Source organism: Zophobas morio, unplaced genomic scaffold (genome assembly GCF_036711695.1).
Source record: "Zophobas morio isolate AGI-343-1 ecotype UQ-CSIRO unplaced genomic scaffold, CSIRO_AGI_Zmor_V1 ptg000038l, whole genome shotgun sequence".
Lineage (NCBI taxonomy): Eukaryota > Metazoa > Arthropoda > Insecta > Coleoptera > Tenebrionidae > Zophobas > Zophobas morio.
The window spans coordinates 497310-523080 of record NW_026972143.1 but is presented as its reverse complement, the minus strand read 5'-3'; the positions used below and the strand labels follow the sequence as shown (position 1 = coordinate 523080).

The 25771-nt window shown below is 33.4% G+C and overlaps 3 protein-coding genes across 5 annotated transcripts in view; 2 read left to right on the top strand and 1 right to left on the bottom strand.

Moving 5' to 3' along the window:
• The first annotated feature begins 874 nt into the window (after positions 1-874).
• LOC135140177 (luciferin 4-monooxygenase-like) lies at positions 875-2884 on the top strand. The gene is made up of 5 exons (XM_064070604.1): positions 875-1037; positions 1087-1294; positions 1345-1639; positions 1685-2002; positions 2045-2884. Exons 1-5 carry the CDS (start codon positions 924-926, stop codon positions 2667-2669), a joined length of 1560 nt encoding a protein of 519 aa, XP_063926674.1. The 5' UTR covers positions 875-923; the 3' UTR covers positions 2670-2884.
• A 4484-nt stretch (positions 2885-7368) lies between these two features.
• Positions 7369-9781, top strand: LOC135139922 (luciferin 4-monooxygenase-like). Its single transcript, XM_064070289.1, has 7 exons — positions 7369-7477; positions 7550-7614; positions 8014-8145; positions 8192-8399; positions 8450-8744; positions 8791-9108; positions 9157-9781. The coding sequence occupies exons 1-7, from the start codon at positions 7369-7371 to the stop codon at positions 9779-9781; spliced, it is 1752 nt and encodes a 583-aa protein (XP_063926359.1).
• Positions 9782-10300: 519 nt separating this feature from the next.
• The window catches only part of LOC135139893 (GTPase-activating protein CdGAPr), a 78210-nt gene continuing 62739 nt past the window's right edge, over positions 10301-25771 (bottom strand). For 2 of the 3 annotated variants that reach the window (XM_064070256.1, XM_064070254.1), the window contains exons 10-15: positions 21054-21184; positions 20839-20996; positions 12941-13760; positions 11630-12837; positions 11128-11574; positions 10301-11074 (exon numbers count right to left, since the gene is read on the bottom strand). In XM_064070256.1, the coding sequence (XP_063926326.1) occupies positions 11002-11074; positions 11128-11574; positions 11630-12837; positions 12941-13760; positions 20839-20996; positions 21054-21184 (2837 nt within the window). In that variant the 3' untranslated portion in view covers positions 10301-11001. The remainder of the gene's footprint in view (positions 11075-11127; positions 11575-11629; positions 12838-12940; positions 13761-20838; positions 20997-21053; positions 21185-25771) is intronic. The other variant, XM_064070255.1, reaches the window with a different exon arrangement.

The window sequence follows — 25771 nt, the reverse complement described above, 5'->3', positions numbered from 1 at the left end:
TGTTTGCTCTACAGTGTCTAAATTGTGTTTGAATAATATAATAATTATCTCGAATATTAAAATTAAAATGTCAAAAGAATACAAGAAATGATTATTCTGTGCTGAAGGTATGTTGTGGGCCGCCTGTCATAAATTATCATTAATCTGCATTATCGACTTACCATACTTTTATGACCCACGTCCGGTAGTCGTCTATCCCAGCGCGTCAGGTAAATTTAAAGAATTATTGGTTGCGTTTAAGGCAACAAATGGCGCCCAATTCAAACTTGTTTCTCGTCTAGCTTTCCCCCTTAAATAACACAGAAACATGTGGCAGAAGCGGAGGGCGCGGTTCCTAGTCGAGCTAGCGGGATTTATTGGACCATCTCCATAAAGGATGCCAGCTTTGTATACAAATCAACCACGAGTTTGCGACCGTACGTCATGTCCGTAATAGATAAGTGCCGTGCGGCAGTGCTTGCGATAGATAGAATCACCGTCGTGGGTAGGAGAACAGCCCCGACCAGGAGCCCCAAACTCCGCTCGTGCTACAACGCCCCCTATGGGTATTTTTGCTATGATCTAGAATGAAATTAATATAATTCGGTGGCCACACTCTTATAGAGCTCTAGTTTTTTCTTTTTTTTTTGTCAGTGGAGGAATAAATAATCTTGTGTCCTCCATATACATATTTATATAATTATCAATTTAAAGCGGGATGTTTGTGTTATCACAATGCGATATTTGTAAGGTTGCTGACACAATTTCTGGATTAGGTGCGCACTGCATTAAAAAACATTGAAAAGCTTTTATAAACACTAGATAACATTCACAAAACTAAATTGTCAAGGCCCATCTATCATTTTTGTGGTAACACAAGAAGAGAGCGTTGTTTTTCTCACCTACACCCTGAAAAAAAAATTAAGTCACGAAGTAATCACACGATGAACAAATTCGTGCTAAATGGACCTAAAGACACTTCGGGGATCCCGCATAAACCCGTCGGAAAACTACTAATGGACGCTTTTAGTACTTTTGACAAAAATGTCGTCGCTGTGGTAAGACATTTGCTCCGCTTTTTGAGTTTTTTTTGTAAAATGAATTTAGGTGAATCCCACCACCGGGGCTTTCCTCACGTACCGACAGTTGTGCCAAATGGGTAAAAATTTAGCAACGAGTCTCCGACTTTTGGGATTATCTAAAGACGATGTGGTTGGACTGGTGGCTGAAAACTCTGCAGAGTTCTTAGTTGCGTATTTATCCGGTTTATTTATAGCAGCACCCGTACACCTGATCAACCCTAAGTACACACCTTGTATGTTTTAATTCCACAAACTATCAATTCTATAGTTAGAAAAATTTCAGACGAACTAAATCATATTTTGGGTTTATCCGAACCCAGTGTGTTAATTTGTACGAAAAAAACCCACCCCAGTGTTCGAGAGGTTGCACAAGATTTAGACTACATTAAAACGCTAATTTGTTTGGACGTCGAAAAAATGTTGTCTGCGTGCTCACACGAAAGTGACTTTCAAGTCGAAGACAATGTTGACCCTGAAGAACATATCGCAGTGATTTGCAACTCGTCGGGAACCACCGGTCTGCCAAAAGGGGCCATGATAAATCACGAGATGTTGCGATTGCACTTCACTATCGGAAGGTAATGGATATTTTGAAAATTGCTAAAGTATCACAATTATTCTAGGCACCCAGATTTCCTTGACTTAAAAATTGGAGACAGGTTTCTCCTAGTTGTGCCTTTTTTCCATATTTACGGAATGAGTATGATCAATGCTGCCTTGTTTACTGGAACCACCATAATACCAGTCGACGCTTTCGAACCGGATCTTTTTTTGAAAACAGTTCAAAACTATAAAATCAAGACGCTACTTCTAGTGCCAACTTTGGCTAATTTTTTCATTAAAAGTCCGCTAGTCGGAAAATACGATCTGTCAAGTGTCAAGCGTGTTGTATCTGCTGGAGATTGTCTGCCTGAAGAAGATGCGCGCCAGCTGAAAAATAAGTATGTTTTTTTAATTTTACTTGCAACTTAAAATTGTTTTAGGTTAAGTTTACAGAAACTGCAAATCGGTTACGGATTGACTGAATCAGGTATAGCTACCTGTAGCCATGACAACCCCAGCAGCATTGGCAAAGTTCTTTGGGGTTATCAAATGAAAGTTGTTGATTTGGAAAAAGGACACGCTCTTCCTCCTTTTCAAAATGGAGAGCTTTGCATCAAAGGTCAAATTATGAAAGGATATCTCAAAAATACTGAAAAAAACAAAGAAACAATCGACTCGGAAGGCTTCCTTCATAGCGGGGACGTTGGTTATTATAACGACGAAGGCTATTTTTATATTAGTGGAAGAATGAAAGACCTTATTAAATACAAATCTTGCCAGGTAGCTCCAGTCGAACTGGAGCAAATTTTGATTAAATTCAAAGGTATTAAGGAGGTCGCTGTTGTTGGTAAACCAGATTCGCGATTCGGGGAATTACCAACTGCAGTTGTTGTGAAGGAACAAGGTGTCGAAATGACAGAAAAAGAAATCTGTGAATACTTAGCGAAATTTGTTTGTGAAGAGAAACGTTTACATGGAGGGGTTCAATTTGTTGAAGAAATTCCCAAAAATAATTTGGGAAAAATTAAGCGCCAGGAATTGATAAAGCAGCTGTTTACTGAATAGATTAAAGTACGGTATCATTGTGGCGTGGTAGAACAAAACTGTAGAAGCGAAATTTATATCTTGTTATTCTTTGATTCAAGGGTGTAAGGTAGTATTATTATCTTTAATATAGAAGTGTATAACCTGCTGAAAACCTATGAAATACGTACAACACTAACCGTCAAAAGCAAACCAAGCACTAATATTCTTTAAGCACAACGTAGGTCCTCTTTTGTTCACGATATCCAATCTTTTAATTCATTTGTGATTTTGTAAAAATAGAAGGTTCAAAAAGAAATGGTTTATAATACACAGTGTATTTTTACTTTTAACACAATCTGAATTGTTGCTTGTTAAACATAATTAATCAATATAAGTACATTAAGTTGGAGTAAAGTACTATCCTGTAAAACCTTATCCCTTTCTTTTTTTTTATAGAAATACTTGAAACCTAATTCTTTTTGGATAAAGTTGTCGGTATTAGAACATATACCTTAAGGGTAGCGCAATGCTCAAGGATTTAACCATGTCGCTACCAGTATACAGTATAATGGTTAAATCCTTATTTATGACTATCCCACCGGGGACATTATCGAATTTGAATAATTTGAATTTGAAAAAAAATTCAATCAAAAAAATCGTTAAACATAGACAACCAGGTGCACGTTAGCGCTTTTTGGATAGTGGACAGTTCTGCTTGAAATTTTAGCTAGAGGGTTATTAGACGAGGGCGGCTTGGTAGCGAGAAATTGGCTTTGCTTGGCAGAGGGAAGGGGTCGCGACCCTGGCACTGTTGCTTTGGTTCGTGAGTGAGAGCCTGGTGAAAAGAGGCGGTAAGTTGGGTACGTTGCGGCTTTCTAATCGGAAAAATGCGAATTTTCGACCGACGCTAACACGTTGTGTAAATTTGATTCATTGTTTGAAAATTCACAGTTTATGTTAGGAGTTTAATCGTTAACTGGTGCTAATGCAATTTAACAATCAGGAATTTGTTTAGATAAACACTTACAGAGTTTTCATGAGATTCACTTAGTCTTACATTATAACACTTCTTAATTTCTCACACAAGGTTGCTAATAGTTCATTACGGCAGTTAAATCAACCTAACGTTGCTCCACTGTGGGAAAAGACCGTAAAATTCACCAAGACATATTATCTCGCAATGTGCACAGCTACATGACCGAGACGTACTTTCTCGCAACGCTAAAAATTACATTACCCTGGAGTTTTCCTCAAAACGCCGGAGACATTTTGTGTTGTTTATTTATCAAATATCATTTATATATACAATATTGTTTATTGCTCTTTCTGAAACTTTAACACTTGTTCGGTTGTAGTTAAGGGGACTCGCTAGACGAGGTATAAAATTTTTTTGGTTTTTTGTATGAAAAAATGATATTAATATAGATGTATCATACCTCAAACTGCAGCTTTTTTCATGTTCTAGAGCGCAGAGACCAGTTCAATCAACTAAAAAAATATGGATGAGAAATATCGTAAAAAAGCACCATTGTGTGTTTTCTTTTCAAGTTTTTTGAGTCATAACCATCATAGAATCGCTTGAAAATTCGCACATGGATAAAACATCACTTTTTACAGGGCGCAGAGTCATTAAATGTTTGTTAGTGGTACAATTTGTTTAAATAATAATGTGTTTATTAAAATCAAAATATACCACAAATTAATGCAAAATACGTCGAATAATTTTAACAGGAATATCAAAGGAAAATTAATGATCTATTGGTTAGCAGAGTTTTTAACAAAAACTAACAATTATTGAAAAAAATGGGTATCAATTCGACAGAATTTGAGCAGTTAGTTCAGTACTTTACCGATAGGAGCGCCACTAAAATTTACGGCAGCGGCTTTACAGGTAAAACCATTATTGCATGCTCTCCCATAAGCTGATTGTTAGAGTTCTCGGCTGATTTTTCTAATTTATGTCAAGGAACTCAGTTTTATAACAAGCCGCCAGTAATTTATTGTTAAGGAAATTAACTTTTACGCAATGAGGTACTATTATAAAACCTAATTAAAACTCGTGAACTATAATATTTTTACTCCACTCAGGATCCCGAATTCAATACACATGATTACTAAAAAATCATTGTAATATTATTGTTAATATATATTTTGCTTTGTTAATTAATAAAACTAATAAACATATTTATAATAATAATAAAAAATATATAAAATACAGCTTTTGTTTAACACGTATAAGTAGCTAAGTGTATCTACTACTTATCTCAAAAAGGAGGTGTTTTAAAAAAGCCCTACGTCCAGTAACTTCTCCCTTCATTGTTTATTCGAAAAAAGTGCTCGTATATGTTTTCATTTGCCGAGAGATCATTTTCAAAATATACTTATAATAAAAATACGCAAGTGTTGGTGATGAAAAATGTACTCCTAATAAATTATTAAAGTACATAAAAAATAGAAACAAATTTTATTTATTTTAAAAAAATCTCTCGCAAAGGCAGGTTCCTCTTTCTTCTTGAATCAATTATTTCGGGCAACAATGCGCCAAAGTAAAATCTGCCAAGTTTATCTGCCATCTTTTTACATATTTTCTTCGTCTTTATACATTTTTTCTATATTTATTCCTTTGGGTGTCCATACAACAAAATAAACTTGTGAAATACCCGTAACAAGCATTTGTCCCTGGACTTGAAAGTAGTAATCATGATTTTTTTTTAGTTTCAATTCTCTGCCTGTCAATGTACAAAATTTGATTATTTTTTATCTAACCGCTTCTTCGGGAGACAAATCTTGCGATTTTGTGAGGGCATTTAATTTCGACTAATGTACTCCTATCCTCTAGAACCCTGTCTGGACTAGCAGCCAAGTAAGGAAATTGTTTTGAAATAAACAAGCCACACCGTTCAGTTTTTATATTTTTATTTATTTCAAAACACTTGACAGCTTTTTCCTCACTTTTCTGTCCATAGTATGTATGACGATCACCTCTAAATGTACTGTAAAACAGAGACTCCACAGTTTTAGCTATTGCTGTAGTCGGTCTAAGTTTGTAAATACGTCCAAAATTTGAAGCCGTAACCCTAATTTCTCTTTCTTTTGCTCGAATGTGCCTGTTGTCTAGTGTCTATTTCAATTTGGTCTAAATTCAGAGATAATTTTCTCAAAAAAAACCTCTTTGGCTGTCACAAATGTTTCTACATCCATGATAGGATTTTCTAAAAAATATTCAAACCATAATCGCAGTCGGGACCAGCATACGTAAATTTTTTTACGACATATTTTTTTACGAATACTTTGTTTAAGACGAGCTTGTTTTATAGACGAACAATATTTTTTTGTTATTAAACTAGGACCGTTTTAATCACAATATATTTACTTATCCCCTCTAAAAAATTGATGACGTCAGCTCAAAATTTTGCTGAATAAATCCTATCTAAATTGTATAAAATATGATGAGTCTCTTCTTGTGATTTATCATTCCATTCATGTTTTTTGGATTTGCATATACAGGATGACCCCAAAAATTAATGAACGCGTAAATCTATTTTATTGATTTATTCAGGAACTACAGAACCCAATGCTTTGAAATTTTGCAAATGTTTTAAGGTTATAAAGCGCATAATAAATTTTTGGTCAAAATATATTTGCTTATCCCCTCCAAAAAATTGATGACGTCAGCTCAAAAGTTTGCCGTATAATCCTATTTAAAATTTACAAAATATGATGAGTCTCTTCTTGTAATTTATCATTCCATTCATATTTTTTGGATATGCATATACAGGGTGACTCAAAAAATTTAATGAATGCGAAAATTTCTTTTATTGATTTAATCAGGAACTACAAAACCGAATTCTTTGAAATCTAATGTGAAAAAAAACATAATAGGGATGCAGTCGTCACGTTTCCGATAGCGAGGGAAGTACTGTCTAAACTCTTTAGACCAATTTTTTTTATTTTCCCATTTTTCCATTTCTCAATTTTTCAATGTTTCAGTTTGGGTTTTTTTCACTTTTTCGATTTTTCAATTTTCCTTTCATTTTTCAGTTTTTTCGTATTTCAGTTCTGCGATTTTGCAATGTTTCGGTTCAATTTTTCCATTTTTTGATGTTTCGATTTCTCGGTTTTTCAATTTTTCGATAGGTATTTTAATTTTTCAATTTTTAAGTTCTAGATTTTCCGTTAATTTTTTTGTTTTCCTTGATGTTTTGATTTCTCGATTATTCGATTTTTCAAGTTCTCGGTTTAGATTTTTTGGTTTTCCATTTCTTCGATTTTTAAATTGTTTAATTTTTAGACTGTTCAACTTCTCGATTTATAGATTTTTCAATTTTTCAATTATTAAGTTTTCGATTTTTCAATTTTGGTGTAATTTGAAAACGGTATTAATAATACATTTAGGCGAATAAACTAATAGACGGGCTTGATACGCCTTGTTTGCTCTACAGTGTCTAAATTGTGTTTGAATAATATAATAATTATCTCGAATATTAAGATTAATATGTCAAAAGAATACGAGAAATGATTATTCTGTGGTGAAGGTATGTTGTGGGCCTCCTGTCATAAATTATCATTAATCTGCATTATCGGCTTACCATACTTTTATGACCCACGTCCGGTAGTCGTCTATCCCAGCGCGTCAGGTAAATTTAAAGAAGAATTGCTAGTTGCGTTTAAGGCAACAAATGGCGCCCAATTCAAACTTGTCTCTCGTCTAGCGTTCCCCCTTAAATAACACAGAAACATGTGGCAGAAGCGGAGGGCGCGGTTCCTAGTCGAGCTGGCGTTATTTATTGCGCCATCTCCACAAAGAATGCAAGCTTTGTACACAAGTCAACCACGAGTTTGCGACCGTACGTCATGTCCGTAATAGATAAGTGCCGTGCGGCAGTGCTTGCGATAGATAGAATCACCGTCGTGGGTAGGAGAACAGCCCCGACCAGGAGCCCCAAACTCCGCTCGTGCGCTATCTATGAACGCCCCCCTATGGGTATGTTTGCTGTGCTGTAGAATGAAATTAATATAATTCGATGGCCACACTCTTATAGAGCTCTAGTGTCGCTGCATAGTTTTTTCTTTTTTTTTGTCAGTGGAGGAATAAATAATTTTGTGTCCTCCACATATTTGGTGTTTTATTTAGCGGTACTTTTCCAACCTTGAGGGGAATTGTCAATTTAAGGCGGGATGTTTGGGTTATCACAATACGATATTTGTAAGGTTGCTGACACAATTTCTGGATTAGGTGCGCACTGCAATAAAAAAACATTGAAAAGCTTTTATAAACACTAGATAACATTCACAAAACTAAATTGTCAAGGCCCATCTATCATTTTTGTGGTAACACAAGAAGCGTTGTCTTTCCACCCACACCCTGAAAAAAAAATTTAAGTCACGAAGTAATCACACGATGGACAAATTCGTGCTAAATGGACCTAAAGACACTTCGGGGATCCCGCATAAACCCGTCGGAAAACTACTGGTGGACGCTTTTAGTACTTTTGACAAAAATGTCATCGCTGTGGTAAGATAGTTGGCGCCGCTTTCTAAATTTTGTAAAATGAATTTAGGTGAATCCCACCACCGGGACTTCCCTCACGTACCCACAGTTGTGCCAAATGGGTAAAAATTTAGCAACGAGTCTCCGACTTTTGGGATTATCAGACGACGATGTGGTTGGACTGGTGGCTGAAAACTCTGCAGAGTTCTTGGTTGCGTATTTAGCAGGTTTATTTATCGCAGCACCGGTGCATCTAATCAACCCTAAGTACACACCCTGTATGTTATAAATCCACAAACTATTACTTCTATAGTTATAAATATTTCAGACGAATTAAATCACATTTTGGGTTTATCCGAACCCAGTGTGTTAATTTGTACGAAAAAATCCCACCGCAGTGTTCGAGAGGTTGCAAAAGATTTGGACTACATTAAAACGCTAATTTGTTTGGACGTGGAAAAAATGTTGTCGGCATGCTCACACGAAAGTGACTTTCAAGTCGAAGACAATGTCGACCCTGAAGAACATATCGCAGTGATTTGCAACTCGTCGGGAACCACCGGTTTGCCGAAAGGCGTCACGATTAACCACGAGATGTTGCGATTGCACTTCAGCAACGGAAGGTAATAATAGTTATTTTTGAAAATTGCCGAAACAAAATTATTCTAGAACCCCGGAATTCCTTGGAATGAAAACTGGAGACAAGTATCCTCTAATTCTGCCTTTTTTCCACATTTATGGCTTGAGTATTATTAACGCTGCTCTGTTTAATGGAGCAACCATAATACCATTTGACTCTTTCGAGCCGGATTTTTTTCTCAAAACAATCCAAAATCATAAAATAGAGGCGCTCTTTTTGGTGCCAACTTTGATTAACTTTTTCGCTAAAAGCCCGTTAGTGGAAAAATACGATTTGTCGAGCGTGAAACGTGTCTTCTGTGGAGGAAATTGTCTGGCTGAAGAAGACGTGATTCAGTTGCAAAACAGGTATAAATTTTTTGTTAATTTTGCTTGAGATAATAATAATGGTTTCAGGTTGAGTCTGCAAACACTGCAAAACGGTTACGGAATGAGTGAAGCAACTATAATTTCATCCAGCATTAACAACCCCAACAGCATTGGCAAAGTTCTTTGCGGTTATCAAATGAAAGTCGTTGATTTGGAAAAAGGACACGCTCTTCCTCCTTTTCAACGAGGAGAACTTTGCATTAAAGGTCAGATTATGAAAGGATATCTGAAAAATGTTGAAAAAACCAACGAAATAATCGACTCGGAAGGATTTCTTCATAGCGGAGACGTTGCTTATTATGACGACGACGGCTGTTTTTATATAACTGGAAGGATTAAAGAACTTATTAAATATAAATCTTGGCAGGTGGCTCCGGTCGAGCTGGAGCAAATTTTAATGAAATTCAAAGGGATTAAGGAGGTGGCTGTGGTTGGTAAACCTGATTCGCGCTTCGGGGAATTACCGACTGCCGCCGTTGTGAAGCACGACGGTGTCGAAGTTAGCGAAAATGAAATCTGTGACTACTTGGCACAGTTTGTTAGCGAAGAGAAGCGTTTACATGGAGGGGTGCAATTTGTTGACGAAATCCCCAAAAATAATTTGGGAAAAATTAAGCGCCAGGAATTGATAAAACAATTATTTAATGAATAGATTACAATATTGTGTTGTTTGCAATATATAAAGTTATATGTGGTGTGGTAGAACAAACCTGTAGAATAAAAAATTGTGTATTAATTTTCGACCGACGCAAACGCGTTGTGTAAATTTGATTCATTGTTTGTAAATGCACAGTTCATGTTAGGAGTTTAGTCGTTAACTAGTGCTAACGCAATTTAACAATCAGGAATTTGTTTAGGTAAACACTTACAGCAGTTTTCATAAGATTCACTAAAACTTAAACAACTGTTTAATGAATAAATTCAAATTTAGTAAAACAAAACTTGAAAATCGAAAATTATATGTTGTTATTTTGTGGTACAAAGGTGTCGTTGGTGTTGGTATGTTGTAACTTACCTTCAAGTGGCGTTCCTGTTCTAGAAGCTATTTTTATGGAGACCTACTTATGTGATAAAATTATTTCGTGGGATAGGTACGATTAAAAGGAAATCAGGAAGTCGCATATTATGGCGGTTTCAGGAAATATGAAGTGGCTAGTAGACACAAAAGGCGTAATAATACATAATTTATTTTTTACTTTTAACATAATCTGAATTACCGCATGTTAAGCATAGTTACACTATGTACATGATATTACAATATAAATAAATTAAGTTGGAGTAAAGTGCAATACTGTAAAAATTCATTATTGTCTATCGTATCTAATTTCTTCAAATATCTTATATAATGTGATCTCTGTTAAATTACTTTGCTACAAATATAAACTTTTGGATAATGTCTTGTAAAATAAGTCAGTCTACGTAGTGACACATCAAAACTTTCACGAAACCAAAAAAAATGCGTAGAAAGTGAATTTGGCAATTTTTCTATCAAGAGCGAGATATAAAAAGTACGCGTTAGGCCTTACTCTAAGAACATTTGCTCTTTCATCAACAAACAATCAAATGATTATCACATTTTCTTAATATCAAAGTAACGACTGAAGTAAAAAACTTAAAAATAATCCAGCAATGCAACCGTCCATATAAAAATAAATATGAGTCCTCCTTACGCTCTCGCCTTAAAACTACGAAAAAAGAAAACAAAATACGTAACAAACAAAATGCAACTGTTGAATCAATGGTGTAATATCCCTTCGAGATGCTTTAAAAAAATATATACAAAGTCACTTTTGATATCCTTACAACGAATTTGATTGACAAAAGTGAACTACGATTTGGTCAATAGGCCTACAACAAAATAAATACTTAACATTATTGTTTAGACTTTGATTCGAAAATTGCTTTCATATCCTTAATGCAGTACGAAGGCGACGATTTCTCCTTTCTGCAAGAACAACCACAGTCATGCGGCGCGCGCAACCTACGCTAAGCACTCACCTCGGACTCCTGCTCTCCAAACTGATCCGCTTCATCCGCTCCGTCTCGCTCTCCCGCTCCCGACTCTCGAAAGTGTGCCTGCGCTTCTCGCACTTCTCGTCGTCCTCCTTCTTCGCCCTCACGAAGTCCTCCACCTTACTCTTGCACTCTTGTACTTTTTTGCTTTCAGTCCGATTCGTCTTATTCTTATTGTAATCAGTGCTTAGTCTTTGGTTGACTTGTTCGAACACTGCCGCCCGAGATTTCAAACTTTCGGATTTTGTTTTATTACAGGTACCTTTGTCCTCGTCGAGACTGTCGATGGCGCTGTCGTCGCTTCGGCTGCTTTTTCGGCGGCTGCGCGGTAGCTGAGATTCACCCTCCTCAGACGGAGCTCGCTCGTCCCGGTGTTTAAAAATCTTCAACTTCGACAAAAGCACGTCCTTGTCCTCCTTGAACGACTCAGATCTGCACCAAAAAGGCAAAAATTTCAAAAAATAAACACTAGATTGACTTAAGTCACCTGTACTTATCGTGTAGGAACTTTCGCCTCTCTTCTTTATACTTCTCGATTCGCTCACGTTTCTTCATTTCTTCTTCTGGGGTTAAGTTCACGTTCTCTGTACTATGCGCCATGTGTATCGAGTTTAGTTTGACTACGTCTTCCATTGGTATGACTTTGGGTGGGTTTAGGGTCTTCGGTAACGAATTCGTCTTGAACCCGATTCCTTCGTCCATGCTTTTGCGGCGTTGACCGGCAACGCCACCGCCGAACTCCTTCTTAAAAGCCTCTTCATCCAACGACCTCGTCTTCAACTGGTTCTTCAAATTGCGGGCCCGCAAACACGGCGGCAAACTATCTTTCTCGTAGAACTTCTTCAAACGTGGATTTGTACTATCTTGGTTTGCTTTATCTTCAAACCGACTCTTCAAATCTTTCACGCACACTTTTCCGTCGATTTCGTCACTCGGGTCTTCGTTCTTCATGTCTTCTCCTTTGATGTTTTCGTAGACGTGCCCGTCCGACTCGAGCGAATCGTAGTTGCTCCCGTCCGCCTCCTTCTTTTCGTTGTTTTCGTCATCCCCTAGTTCCAATAGCGCGTTTACCTCGTGGATGGACCTCCTGAATACCTTGACCTGCTGGTAGATCAAGTTATCCTCGATGGTTTCCGTCTCCGACGACTTTCTCTTGTCGTTCAAACTAATCCGACTGACGTCAGTCTCAGTCGGGCTAAACTCAATCAGATCCTCACTCTTCGCTTCTTCTTCGTCTTCATTGTCCAGAATGTTGTTCTTCATTTCTGCGCTATCCTCGAAAAAGGGACTCGGGCTCACGTTCGGGCTCGAGTTCTTCGAGTAGCTCAAGGGGAAACTCGCCGAGCTCAGGTTCTCGGTAGAGCTGTGGATCACCTCGCTCAGACTCAAATCCGTCGGGCTGATCCGTTCCGAGTTCTCCATCATCTGGTACACCCCCGAGCTCAGACTCGGGGTGTATTGGACGTTGGACCGCGACGACTGGTTCGAACTCTGGTCGGTGAAACTAACCAGACTTAGTTGCTCGCTGGTGTCGCAGATGGCGCTCGAACTTAAGTTGGGTTTCAAGGTTAAGTCGTTGCTCGATTCGTCCAAAGCGCTCAGGCTCTTGGGACGGCCGTCGGTTGCTTCCGAGAGGAATTCGTTGTCTGGCTGGGTGGCTTCTTGACTAGGCAGGGAGGCGGTGGAGGTGGGTACCTGCAACGCAAGACGCGGGTGACTGGGGGCGCGAAAGCGCTACTGTCACGGTGACAGCTGCCAACAAACCGAGGCCTACTTAGCTAAATCGACATCAACTCACCATCGCCTTCTCCACGTTGACGATGACGTTCTCGTACACCGCGTCCGCGTTGGTCTTGACCGGGCTCGCCTCCACGCTCCGCGGCGGCGACTTATACGTGATGCTAATCGTCGTCAGGATATTCTCATAGTGGCCTTTTTTCTCCCCCAAGTTCTGGTAGACAATCTCCGAGGGACTATAATCCGGGGAACTATTCGCGCTGCTTTCCAGTCGCCGGTACCCCGGACTCTGCGGCGTCGGCGTCGCCACTAAACTAGACGCGTCCAAGAACTTCCGCCCGATGTCCACCTCCGTGAACGACTTGGTGATTTTCCCGCCGCCGCCGACGTCTCGTTCGAGGTTCAGCGACTGCCGCTTGTCGAGGTTGTCCGAGTTGCGCGGCGACTTGTTCTTGGGTTGGTAGGAGTCGGGGACGGTTTGCGGCGGCGGCGCGCTGTGCACCACCGCCATGGTGCAGACCATGTTGTCGGGGGTGGTGCAGTCGATGTATTGGATGTCGGAGAGCTGGTCCTCGAGGCGGGTGCGCTTCCTGGACATGGAGTCCGGCGAGAGGACGACGCGGGCCTGCTTCTTGGGGGAGGGGTTGCCCGAGTTGGTCGTGCTGCCGAACTCCTCGGGGCGGGCGCGGGTGAGGACGCGCCGGTGGCCGTCTTTCTGGATGCGCGGCGAGCTGACGAGGCTCTCGTCCTCGGAGAAGATGCGCATCTCGGACTCCTCGAGCTCGAAGTTGAGCTGGATCTCGCTGAGGTCGAGGAGGGAGCCCTCGGAGTTGTTCTGGGAGGTTTGGAGGGTGTCGAAGTAGGAGTCGTGCGATACGGATCTGAAGAGAGGGTGGTTAGATGGTGTAATACTCCGAAATGGAATTCAAAGAGCGATTGTAGTTCGTGGGGGATTAGTGATTGAGAAATGAGGCGGCATTGGAGGCAACAGTGGGCTTAAAGTTCGCGTTATTGATTTATACTGGGTGAAAATCGTTATGAAATACGGTTATAAAATTTCCAAAGTGGTGATATTATTGGATATTTAAACGACTTACGTGCGAATTATGATTTATTATGGAAGATAAGAAGTTTGCATTTCCAGCTTAATAAATCCGGTTCTTACCGCTAATCGGTATTATTATTTCAGATCTGTTGACTATTATTTTAACAGAATAAAAAAAAAATGGTCGGAGGTTATTTCGACAGAACTTCCCTTGCTCCTGAAGTCCATCCCAACAAATCTCGCTTCTTTGAAAAATTGTAAACATTTTTGGGATTTTTGTTTTCTGATAACCTCTACAAAGTTAAAACCAGTGGCGTAAATAATACTCCCACAGGACTTTTGACTTTTCATTTTTTAGAATTGGCAATTTTAGTTAAAATTTCCCAATTTTTAATTTATTTCTTCAAAGTTTCCATGTGCAGTTTTTTGTTTTTTCAATTTCAGTTTCTTCAATTTTTGGATTTGTAATTTATCAATTTTTCGGTTTTTCAATGTTCTAATTTTATATATATTTTTTTCAATGTGAAATTCTTCAATTTTTGGATTTTTCAATGGATTTGCAATTTTTCGGTTTTTCAACTTTGAGATTTTTAATTATTCGTTTCTTCAATTTTAGATTTGCAATTTTTCTACTTTCTATTTTAAATGTGTAATAATAATTATAATTTTTAAAACTTTTCACTTTTTCAATTCTACGATTTTTACAGTTTTTCGAATTTATAATTTTGACAATTCTATTTCTCGATTCTACAATTTTTGGGTTTGCTAATTTTTCTTCTTTCCAATTTTTCGATTCATTAATTTTTCTCGATTTTGGGTTTTCAAATGTTTCAATTTTTCGTTCCTTCAGTCCTTATTTGAAAATTTTCATTTTTTCGGTTTTGCAATTTCTGGGTTTGTCGATTTTTCAACTTTTCGAACAAAACAAATTGGAAAAATTTTACAATTGTAAAATTGAAAAATCTAAAAACTGGAAATCAAAAACTCGCAAAATTGAAGAACGAAAAATACTGTAAAATAGAAATATTAAAAATAAAAATTAAGAACTTCAAAAATTTAGGAAACGAAAAATTGAAAAAGTGAAATCGAAAAATTGAAAAAACGAAAAATCATGAAACCGGAACATTGAAAAATGGAAATATCGAAAAAATAATGAAAACAAAAAAACGAAAAATTGTGATTTCAAAAAATTGGTCAAATAAATCCAGATTTTTCGAAAGATTTAGTTTTTTGTCAATTTTATTTTTTTTTTTAATGATAACTTAAGTTTTAACTTATTTGTTTCTTCAATTTTGGATTTGCAGTTTTTCTACTTTCTATTTTAAATATGTAATAGTAATTATAATTTTTAAAATTTGCACTTCTTCAATTTGACGATTTTCTATTTTTTCCATTTTTCAAATATTGGATTTTAAAACTTATTTTATTTATTCAATTTTCCAAATTTTTGTTTTTTTTTGTATTCTTCGATTTTCTGATATTTAATTTTTCAGTTTATCGAATTTATAATTTTGAGAATTTTATTTCTCGATTTTACAATTTTTGGGTTTTTAAATTTTTCTTCTTTCCAATTTTTGCGATTCATTAAATTTTCTCGATTTTTAGTTTTTAAAACAAACTAAAATTTTTCATTATTTCGATTTTGCAATTTCTAGGTTGAAAAACCAACTTTTCGAATAAAAGAAATGGAAAAATTGTAAAATTGAAAAATCAAAAATGAAGAATCAAAAAAGTATAAAATGAAAACTTTGAAAAATCTAAAGACTGGAAATCAAAAACTTGCAAAATTGAAGAAACGAAAAATTGGATAATTGCGAAATCCAAAAATTGCAAAAATGAAAAATTTAAAAATCGGAAATCGACGAATTGAAAATTAAAAACCAAATAAACGAAATAATGCGATAAATATCGAGAAAATCATAATTAAAAAATCGGGAAAATAAAAATAAAAATCAAGAACGAAAAATTGAAAAATGAAAAACTGAAAAACCGAGAAACTGAAAAATGGTAAAATTGAAAAATTGAAGAAACAAAAAACTGAAAACTTTGGAAGTCGAGAAATTGTAAAAACGAAAAATTTTGAAACCGAAACATTGAAAAATGAAAAAATTGAAAAAATAAAGAAAATGAAAAAACAAAAAATTGTGATTTAAAAAAATTGGTTGAAGTTAAATAAAGCCTGATTTTTCGAAAGATTTGATTTTGCGAATTTAATTTTTTTTATAAGTTTAACCTTATTCGTTTCTTTAATTTTGGATTTGCAGTTTTTCTACTTTCTATTTTAAATTTCTAAATCTTTTCACCTTTTCAATTTTACGATTTTCTAATTTTTCTATTTTTCAAATATTGGATTTTAAAACTTTTTCATTAAATCAATTTTCCAAATTTTCGATCTTCCGATGTTACAGTTTTTGAATTTATAAATTTTGACACTTCTATATCTCGATTTTACAATTTTTGGGTTTTCTAATTTATCCCCTTTCCAATTTTTGAGATTAATTAATTTTTCTAAATTTTGCAATTCCTGTGTTTCGGTTTTCAAGTAGTAAAACTGAAAAATCTAAAAACTGGCAATCAAAAACTTGCAAAATTGAATAAACAAAAAAATAGAAAATCGAAAAAACAAATTCTTGTAAAATAGAAATGTCGAAAATTATTAAAGAAATCGGAAAATGTAATTGTGAAATCCAAAAATTCCAAAAATGAAAAATCGAAAAATCAAAAACTGAATAAACGAAAAATGTAATAAAAATAGAGAAAATTATTTGTAATTAAAAAATCTGGAAAATAAACTTTAAAAATTTAAGAAACGAAAAATTGAAAAATGAAAAACAGAAACTGAAAAATCGAACACGAAAAATTGTAAAATTGAAAAATTGCAAATAGAAAAATTGAAGAAACAAAAAACTGAAAAATTTTGAAATCAAGAAATCGTAAAATTAAAAAAACGAAAAATTATGAAACTTAAAACATTGAAAAATGGAAAAATTGAAAAAATAAAGAAAATGAAAAAAGGAAAAATTGTTATTTCAAAAAATTAGTCGAAGATTATTATAATAAATGCAGATTTTTGGAAAGATTATATATTTTTTTAATAAGTTTTAGCTTATTTGTTTTTTCAATTTTGGATTTGTAATTTGCTACTTTCTATTTTAAATATGTAATAATAATTATACTTTTTTAAACTTTTCACTTTTATGATTTTACTATTATCTATTTTTTCCATATTCAATATCCATTAATTTTTCTCCATTTTTAGTTTTTAAATTTTTCATTTTTTCGATTATGCAATTTCTGGGTTTTTCGGTTTTTCAACTTTTCGAATCAAAGAAGTGGAAAAATTGCATAATTGTAAAATTGAAAAATCAAAAATAAAGAATCCAAAAAGTATAAAATGAAAACTTTGAAAAAACGAAATATTGTAAAATGGAAATATTGAAAATTATTAATTAAAGAAATCGGAAAATCGGATAACTGCAAAATCCAAAGTTGCAAAAATGAAAAATTTAGAAATTGGAAAATCGGGAAAATACAAATAAAAATCAAGAACTTTAAAAATTTAGGAAACGAAAAATTGAAAAATGAAAAACTGAGAAACCGAAAAATCGAACACAAAAATTGTAAAATTGCAAACCGAAAAATTGAAGAAACAAAAAACTGAAAAATTTGGAAGTTCAAAAATTGTAAAATTGAAAAAACGAAAAATTATGAAACCCAAAACATTGAAAAATGGAAAAACTGAAGAAATAAAGGAAACGCAAAAACGAAAAATTGATTTAAAAAAATTGGCCGAAGGTAAATAAATCCAGATTTTTCGAAAGATTTTCTTTCATTTGAAATTTTTAATTTTTTTCAATTTTGCAATCTCTGAGTCTTTCGGTTTTTCAACTTTTCGAATCAAAGAAATGGAAAAATTGTACAATTGAAAACTCAAAAATGAAAAAAATAAAAAGAGTAGAATGAAAATTTTGAGAAATCTAAAAACTGAGGATTAAAAACTTGCAAAATTGAATAAACGAAAAATTAGAAAATCGAAAAAACGATATCTTGTAAAAAAAATATCGAAAATTATTAATTAAAGAGATGGGAAAATTGAATAATTGCAAAATTCAAAAATTGAATAAACAAAAAAATGTGGTAAAAATCGAGAAAATGATAATAAAAAAATAGGGAAAATAAAAATAAAAATCAAGAACTTTAACAATTTATGAAACGAAAAATTGAAAAATGAAAAACTGGGAAACAAAAAACTGAAAAATATGGAAGTTGAGAAATTGTAAAACTGAAAAAACGAAAAATTATCAAACCCAAAATATTGAAAAATGGAAAAATTGAAAAAATAAAGAATATGAAAAAAGGAAAAATTGATTTCAAAAAATTGGTCAAAGGTAAAAATCCAGATTTTTCGAAAGATTTTCTTTCATTTGAAATTTTTAATTTTTTTCAATTTTGCAATTTCTGATTCTTTCGGTTTTTCAACTTTTCGAATCAAAGAAATGAAAAAATTGTAAAATTGAAAACTCAAAAATGAAAAAAATAAAAAGTGTAGAATGAAAATTTTGAGAAATCTAAAAACTGAGGATCAAAAACTTGCAAAATTGAATAAACGAAAAATTAGAAAATCGAAAAAACGATATCTTGTAAAACAATTATCGAAAATTATTAATTAAAGATATGGGATATCGGATAATTGCAAAATTCAAAAATTGAATAAATAAAAAAGTGTGGTAAAAATCGAGAAAAAGATAATAAAAAAATAGGGAAAATAAAAATAAAAATCAAGAACTTTAAAATTTTATGAAACGAAGAATTGAAAAATGAAAAACTGGGAAACAAAAAACTGAAAAATTTGGAAGTTGAGAAATTGTAAAACTGAAAAAACGAAAAATTATCAAACCCAAAATATTGAAAAATGGAAAAATTGAAAAAATAAAGGATACGAAAAAAGGAAAAATTGATTTCAAAAAATTGGTCGAAGGTAAACAAATCCAGATTTTTCGAAAGATTTTCTTCCATTTGAAATGTTTAATTTTTTTCAATTTTGCAATCTCTGAGTCTCGGTTTTTCAACTTTTCGAATCAAAGAAATGGAAAAATTGTAAAATTGAAAACTCATAAACAAAAAAAAAATAAAAAGTATAGAATGAAAATTTTGAGAAATCTAAAAACTGAGAATCAAAAACTTGCAAAATTGAATAAACAAAAATTAGAAAATCGAAAAAACGATATCTTGTAAAAAAAATATCGAAAATTATTGATTAAAGAGATGGGAAAATCGAATAATTGCAAAATTCAAAAATTGAATAAACAAAAAAATGTGGCAAAAATCGAGAAAATGATAATAAAAAAATCGGGAAAATAAAAATAAATATCAAGAACTTTAAAAATTTATGAAACGAAAAATTGAAAAATGAAAAACTGGGAAACAAAAACTGAAAAATATGGAAGTTGAGAAATTGTAAAACTGAAAAAACGAAAAATTATGAAACCCAAAACATTGAAAAATGGAAAAATAGAAAAAATAAAGGGGATGAAAAAAGGAAAAATTGATTTCATAACATTGGTGGAAGGTAAACAAATCCAGATTTTTCGAAAGGTTTTCTTCCACGTGAAATTTTTAATTTTTTCCGATTTTACCATTTCTGCGTTTTTCGGTTTTTCAACTTTTTCAAATCAAAGAAATGGAAAAATTGTAAAATTGACTCAAAAATGAAAAAATGGAAAATCGAAAAAACGAAATATTGTAAAATGGAACTATTGAAAATTATTAATTAAAGAAATCGGAAAATCCCATAATTATTGAAAATCCAAAAATTGCAAAAATGAAAAAGTTAAAAATTGGAAAATCCGGAAAATAAAAATAAAAATCAAGAACTTTAAAAATTTAGGAAACGAAAAATTGAGGAAACAAAAAACTGAAAAATTCAGAAGTCGCGAAGTTGAAAAATTGAAAAAATTAAAATTGAACAAACGAAAAATTATGAGACCGAAACATTGAAAACTGGAAAAACCGAAAAAAATGAGAAAATGAAAAATTGGTCGAAGGTAAATAAGCCCAGATTTTTCGAATTTAATTTTTTTATAAGTTAAGTTTTAAACGCGTTTATTTCGATTTTGTGGCGACGTGATCGACATTTTTACAATTTATCTTATTTTATAAAATTGAAATAACATTTACTACGAGCGTCATCCTTTTGTTAGTAGGGATATTTATCCAAATTTTGGTTAGCATTTTATTATCTACGCGATATTCCTAACACACATATAAAATTTGATAACAATCGGACCAGTAGTTTTGGAGATCTGTCAAATAAAATTTCAAACAGACGGCAGACAGACAGATAGACAGACAAACAGGGTGCCCTACTTTTTCGTACTCGAAGAGTCATGAAACGTCAAGAAAACATAATTAGCTTACACTCAGGAAGTAAAAAAATGTTGTTTTGTGTTCTAAAAAATAGCATCATTAAATAATAATAGTAAAAATGTGTCATCAAACTAAACAACTATAAAAACACCGAAACCCAGTTGCCAAATGCTTTTACAACCCGTTTTATTATTTTACAATTTTATATCCCTCCAAAGTTTCTTTCTCTGAACTTATTTTCGCGAACTGTCACCAACACGCACGCCTCTGCCCCTTTTAAAATTTACCAACCCAGATAACATCTTTACAACTCGCCGATTACTTTACGACCTTCAATAGATCAATGTTCGACGCAAATCACCATAAAAGCATCAAACAAGCATAAACAATCCCGAACGAGAAACTTTTAAAAAATCTGATAAGACAACCGTGCTTATCACGATCTACCGATGCAATCGATAATGACCCCATACATCACACGAGGCAATTAAAATGTCAAACGAGAATTACCGGCCGAAAAAATCACTATTAATTAATTTAATTAATACCTATTGTGTCCCGGCGGCTTATTCAACGAATATAGGGGCCCCAAACCGTCGACTTCGTTGCTAGTGGGCTCTGAATGTCCGGACGTCAAGCTCTCGGCCGACTTGACCGACCTCAGCTTCCTCTTCATATCGGCCAGATCGGACTCAGTCACTTTATCCTGTAGCCACATCCGGTTAAGTACTTAAGTCGGTGACTTAAAATAGAGACGACTTACGGTTACTATGATACCGGGGGTCGACGCTTTTCGGGGTTTCGCAAGGTTTCCTTGCGAGCTGTTTCTTCCTTTGGAGAAGAGGGACCTCCAGCCGAGGGGTGATCTCTTCGTGTGACCCCTTTTCCTGCCACCTGTGGGATTTATCGTTAAATTCGTTCAAAATCTTGTTAACACCACCTGCTTTAGTTTTTTTTCGGGGATTTTAATTTTTTTAAATGTCGGAATTCGACGCAGTTTGCACTAAATCCCGTGTCACAATAGGCAAGGACGGATTTACTCAACCGATTTTTTCGGTTTTATAATCTCGAGAATTTACAAGCCGTTAAGCTCAAAAACCGATACATTAATAACTGAACCTCGTTTCACAACAATTGGGTCGTTCTGGGGGGCTAAGATGATAAAAAATAGGCGAATTTATATCCATACAATACATACAATAAAAAAATTAATTTATAACAACATGTAACATCTGTTAAAGATAGTTGAATTTACCTTGACTCGGTGGTTAAACCGATAACCGAGCTAATTTCCTTATATTACATTAATATTTAATAATATTGGTTTGGAATGCGTTCTCGGAAAAGAATTAATGGGCAGTAAATATTATTGTTTTTAAAAAGTTGTAATTCAGAGAATGTAACAATGAGATAGCAAAAGTTGACTCATTTCAAAATGGAACACACTTCGCAATAACAGGATGTTTTCATCCAGCCAAATTTTACAATTTTTTTAAGTGTCAAAATTTTCCTGTCATCGATCTGTGGATAATCCATTCTGTAGTTTCACATAAACAACTTTTGCTTTTATTTTTTTCGTGGAAATGGCGAAATATTCGAGATGAAAGTCCATTTTAAAATTTCTTAGAATATTTTCATACAATCTCTAATTATGGCGAAATCTCTGAGTAACAAATACGCACTGACATAATATGGCGAATTAAAATGTGGATCCACTACCCACAATATTTATCATTTTACACTAGAATTCGCTTTACAATTATTTAATTCGCTTTCACACACACAATTTTTTTATTTTTTATATTTCAAAGTTTGCAGCCCTGCTTCAAAATTTAAGGCATATAGAAGTAAAGCTAATTTTTCGTATAGTGTCCCTACATAAAATTTCAACTAAAACCGTTTTCACACAGCTTAAGTCGCTTTTACACAGCTGAATTTATACAAATCTTGTTGGTAACTTAACAAACTTCAAGCACTTTTAAATGTCAAATGTTGGCACATTGAGAACTAAACATATTTTTTTTTTTTTTTAATTTTAGGATTGGCAACACTTCAAAATGTTAAAAAGAAACAAACTTTTCAATAATTCTAACCCCACTTTTATACAAACATTTTACTGATTTTTTCATTTCAGGTTTCAATTCAATCTTTCAAAATGTCAAAAATAAATATATTGTTTCATAATTTCAGACATCGTATTCATATTCTTTTTTTTATTTTGGATCTTGCATTAAGGTCGCATTTTTAATCCACAAAATTCACCTTAAAGTAAAGCCCGTTTTACACTGCGCAGACCCTTTTTACAAAGATAATTTTTCGTGTAGTGTCCCTACATAAAATTTCATCTTCAGAGTTGGTAATACTGTTTCGAAAATTCGAACTAAAACCGTTTTCACAAAGCTTAAGTCGCTTTTACACAGCTGAATTTATACAAATCTTGTTGGTAACTTAACAAACTTCAAGCACTTTTAAATGTCAAATATTGACACATTGAGAACTAAACATATTTTTTTTTATTTTTGAATTTTAGACTTGGCAACACTTCAAAATGTCAAAAAGAAACAAACTTTCCAATCATTTTAACCCCACTTTTATACAAACATTTTTTTGATTTTCTCATTTTCAGGTTTGGAAATCTTTCAAAATGTCAAAAACAAATATATTGTTTCATAATTTCTGACATCGTTTTCATATCTTTTTTTTTATTTTGGATCTTGCATTAAGGTCGCATTTTTAATCTACAAAATTCACCTGAAAGTAAAGTCCGTTTTACACTGCGCAGACCCTTTTTACAAAGCTAATTTCTCGTGTAGTGTCCCTACATAAAATTTCATCTTCAGAGTTGGTAATACTGTTTCGAATATTCGAACTAAAACCGTTTCCAGACAGCTTAAGTCGCTTTTACACAGCTGAATTTATACAAATCTTGTTGGTAACTTAATAAACTTCAAGCACTTTTAAATGTCAAATATTGACACATTGAGAATTAAACATATTTTTTTTATTTTTTAATTTTAAGATGGGCAACACTTCAAAATGTCAAAAGAAACAAACTTTTCAATAATTCTAACCCCCATTTATACAAACATTTTATTGATTTTTTCATTTTCAGGTTTGGAAATCTTTCAAAATGTCTAAAACAAATATATTGTTTCATAATTTCTGACATCATTTTCATATCTTTTTTTTTTAATTTTGGATCTTGCACTAAGGTCGCATTTCTAATCTACAAAATTCACCTTAAAGTAAAGTCCGTTTTAAACTGCGCAGACCCTTTTTACAAAGCTAATTTTTCGTGTAGTGTTCCTATATAAAATTTCATCTTCCAAGTTGGTAAAACTGTTTCGAAAATTCGAACTAAAACCGTTTCCAGACAGCTTAGGTCGCTTTTACACAACTGAATTTATACAAATCTTGTTGGTAACTTAACAAACTTCAAGCACTTTTAAATGTCAAATATTGACACATTGAGAACTAAACATATTTTTTTTATTTTTTAATTTTAGGATTGGCAACACTTCAAAATGTCAAAAAGAAACAAACTTTTCAATAATTCTAACCCCACTTTTATACAAACATTTTATTGATTTTCTCATTTCAGGTTTGGAAATCTTTCAAAATGTCAAAAATAAATATATTGTTTCATAATTTCTGACATCGCTTTCATATCTTTATTTTTATTTTGGATCTTGCACTAAGGTCGCATTTTTAATCTACAAAATTCACCTTAAAGTAAAGCCCGTTTTACACTGGGCAGACCCTTTTTACAAAGATAATTTTTCGTGTAGTGTCCCTATATAAAATTTCATCTTCAGACTTGGTAATACTGTTTCGAAAATTCGAACTAAAACCGTTTCCAGACAGCTTAAGTCGCTTTTACACAGCTGAATTTATATAAATCTTGTTTATAATTTAATAAACTTCAAGCACTTTTAAATGTCAAATATTGACACATTGCGAACTGAACCTATTTTTTATTTTAGGATTGGCAACACTTCAAAATGTCAAAAAGAAACAAACTTTTCAATAATTCTAACCCCACTTTTCTACAAACATTTTATTGATTTTCTCATTTTCAGGTTTGGAAATCTTTCAAAATGTAAAAAGTAAATATATTGTTTCATAATTTCTGACATCGTTTTCATATCTTTTTTGATTTTGGATCTTGCACTAAGGTCGCATTTTTAATCTCTAAAATTCACCTTAATGTAAAGCCAGGTTTACACTGCACAGACCCTTTTTACAAAGCTAATTTTTCGTGTAATGTCCCTATATAAAATTTCATCTTCAGAGTTGGTAATACTGTTTCGAAAATTCGAACTAAAACCGTTTCCAGACAGCTTAAGTCGCTTTTACACAGCTGAATTTATACAAATCTTGTTGGTAACTTAACAAACTTCAAGCACTTTTAAATGTCAAATATTGACACATTGAGAACTAAACATATTTTTTTTATTTTTTAATTTTAGGATTGGTAACACTTCAAAATGTCAAAAAGAAACAAACTTTTCAACAATTCTAACCCCACTTTTATACATACACTTTATTGTTTTTCTCATTTTCAGGTTTGGAAATCTTTCAAAATGTCAAAAATAAATATATTGTTTCATAATTTCTGACATCGTTTTCATATCGTTTTTTTTTTATTTTGGATCTTGCACTAAAGTCGCATTTTTAATCTACAAACTTCACCTTAAAGTAAAGTCCGTTTTACCCTGTGCAGACCCTTTTTACAAAACTAATTTTTCGTGTAGTGTCCCTATATAAAATTTCATCGTCAGAGTTGGTAATACTGTTTCGAAAATTCGAACCAAAACCGTTTCCAGACAGCTTAAGTCGCTTTTACACAGCTGAATTTATATAAATCTTGTTTATAATTTAATAAACTTCAAGCACTTTTAAATGTCAAATATTGACACATTGCGAACTGAACCTATTTTTTATTTTAGGATTGGCAACACTTCAAAATGTCAAAAAGAAACAAACTTTTCAATAATTCTAACCCCACTTTTATACAAACATTTTATTGTTTTTCTCATTTTCAGGTTTGGAAATCTTTCAAAATGTCAGAAATAAATATATTGTGTCATAATTTCTGACATCGTTTTCATATCTTTTTTTTTTATTTTGGATCTTGCACTAAGGTCGCATTTTTAATCTACAAAATTCACCTTAAAGTAAAGGCCGTTTTACACTGCGCAGGCCCCTTTTACAAAGCTAATTTTTCGTGTTGTCCCTATATAAAATTTCATCTTCAGAGTTGGTAATACTGTTTCAAAAATTCGAACTAAAACCGTTTCCAGACAGCTTAAGTCGCTTTTACACAGCTGAATTTATACAAATCTTGTTGGTAACTTAACAAACTTCAAGCACTTTTAAATGTCAAATATTGACACATTGAGAACTAAACATATTTTTTTTATTTTTTAATTTTAGGATTGGTAACACTTCAAAATGTCAAAAAGAAACAAACTTTTCAAC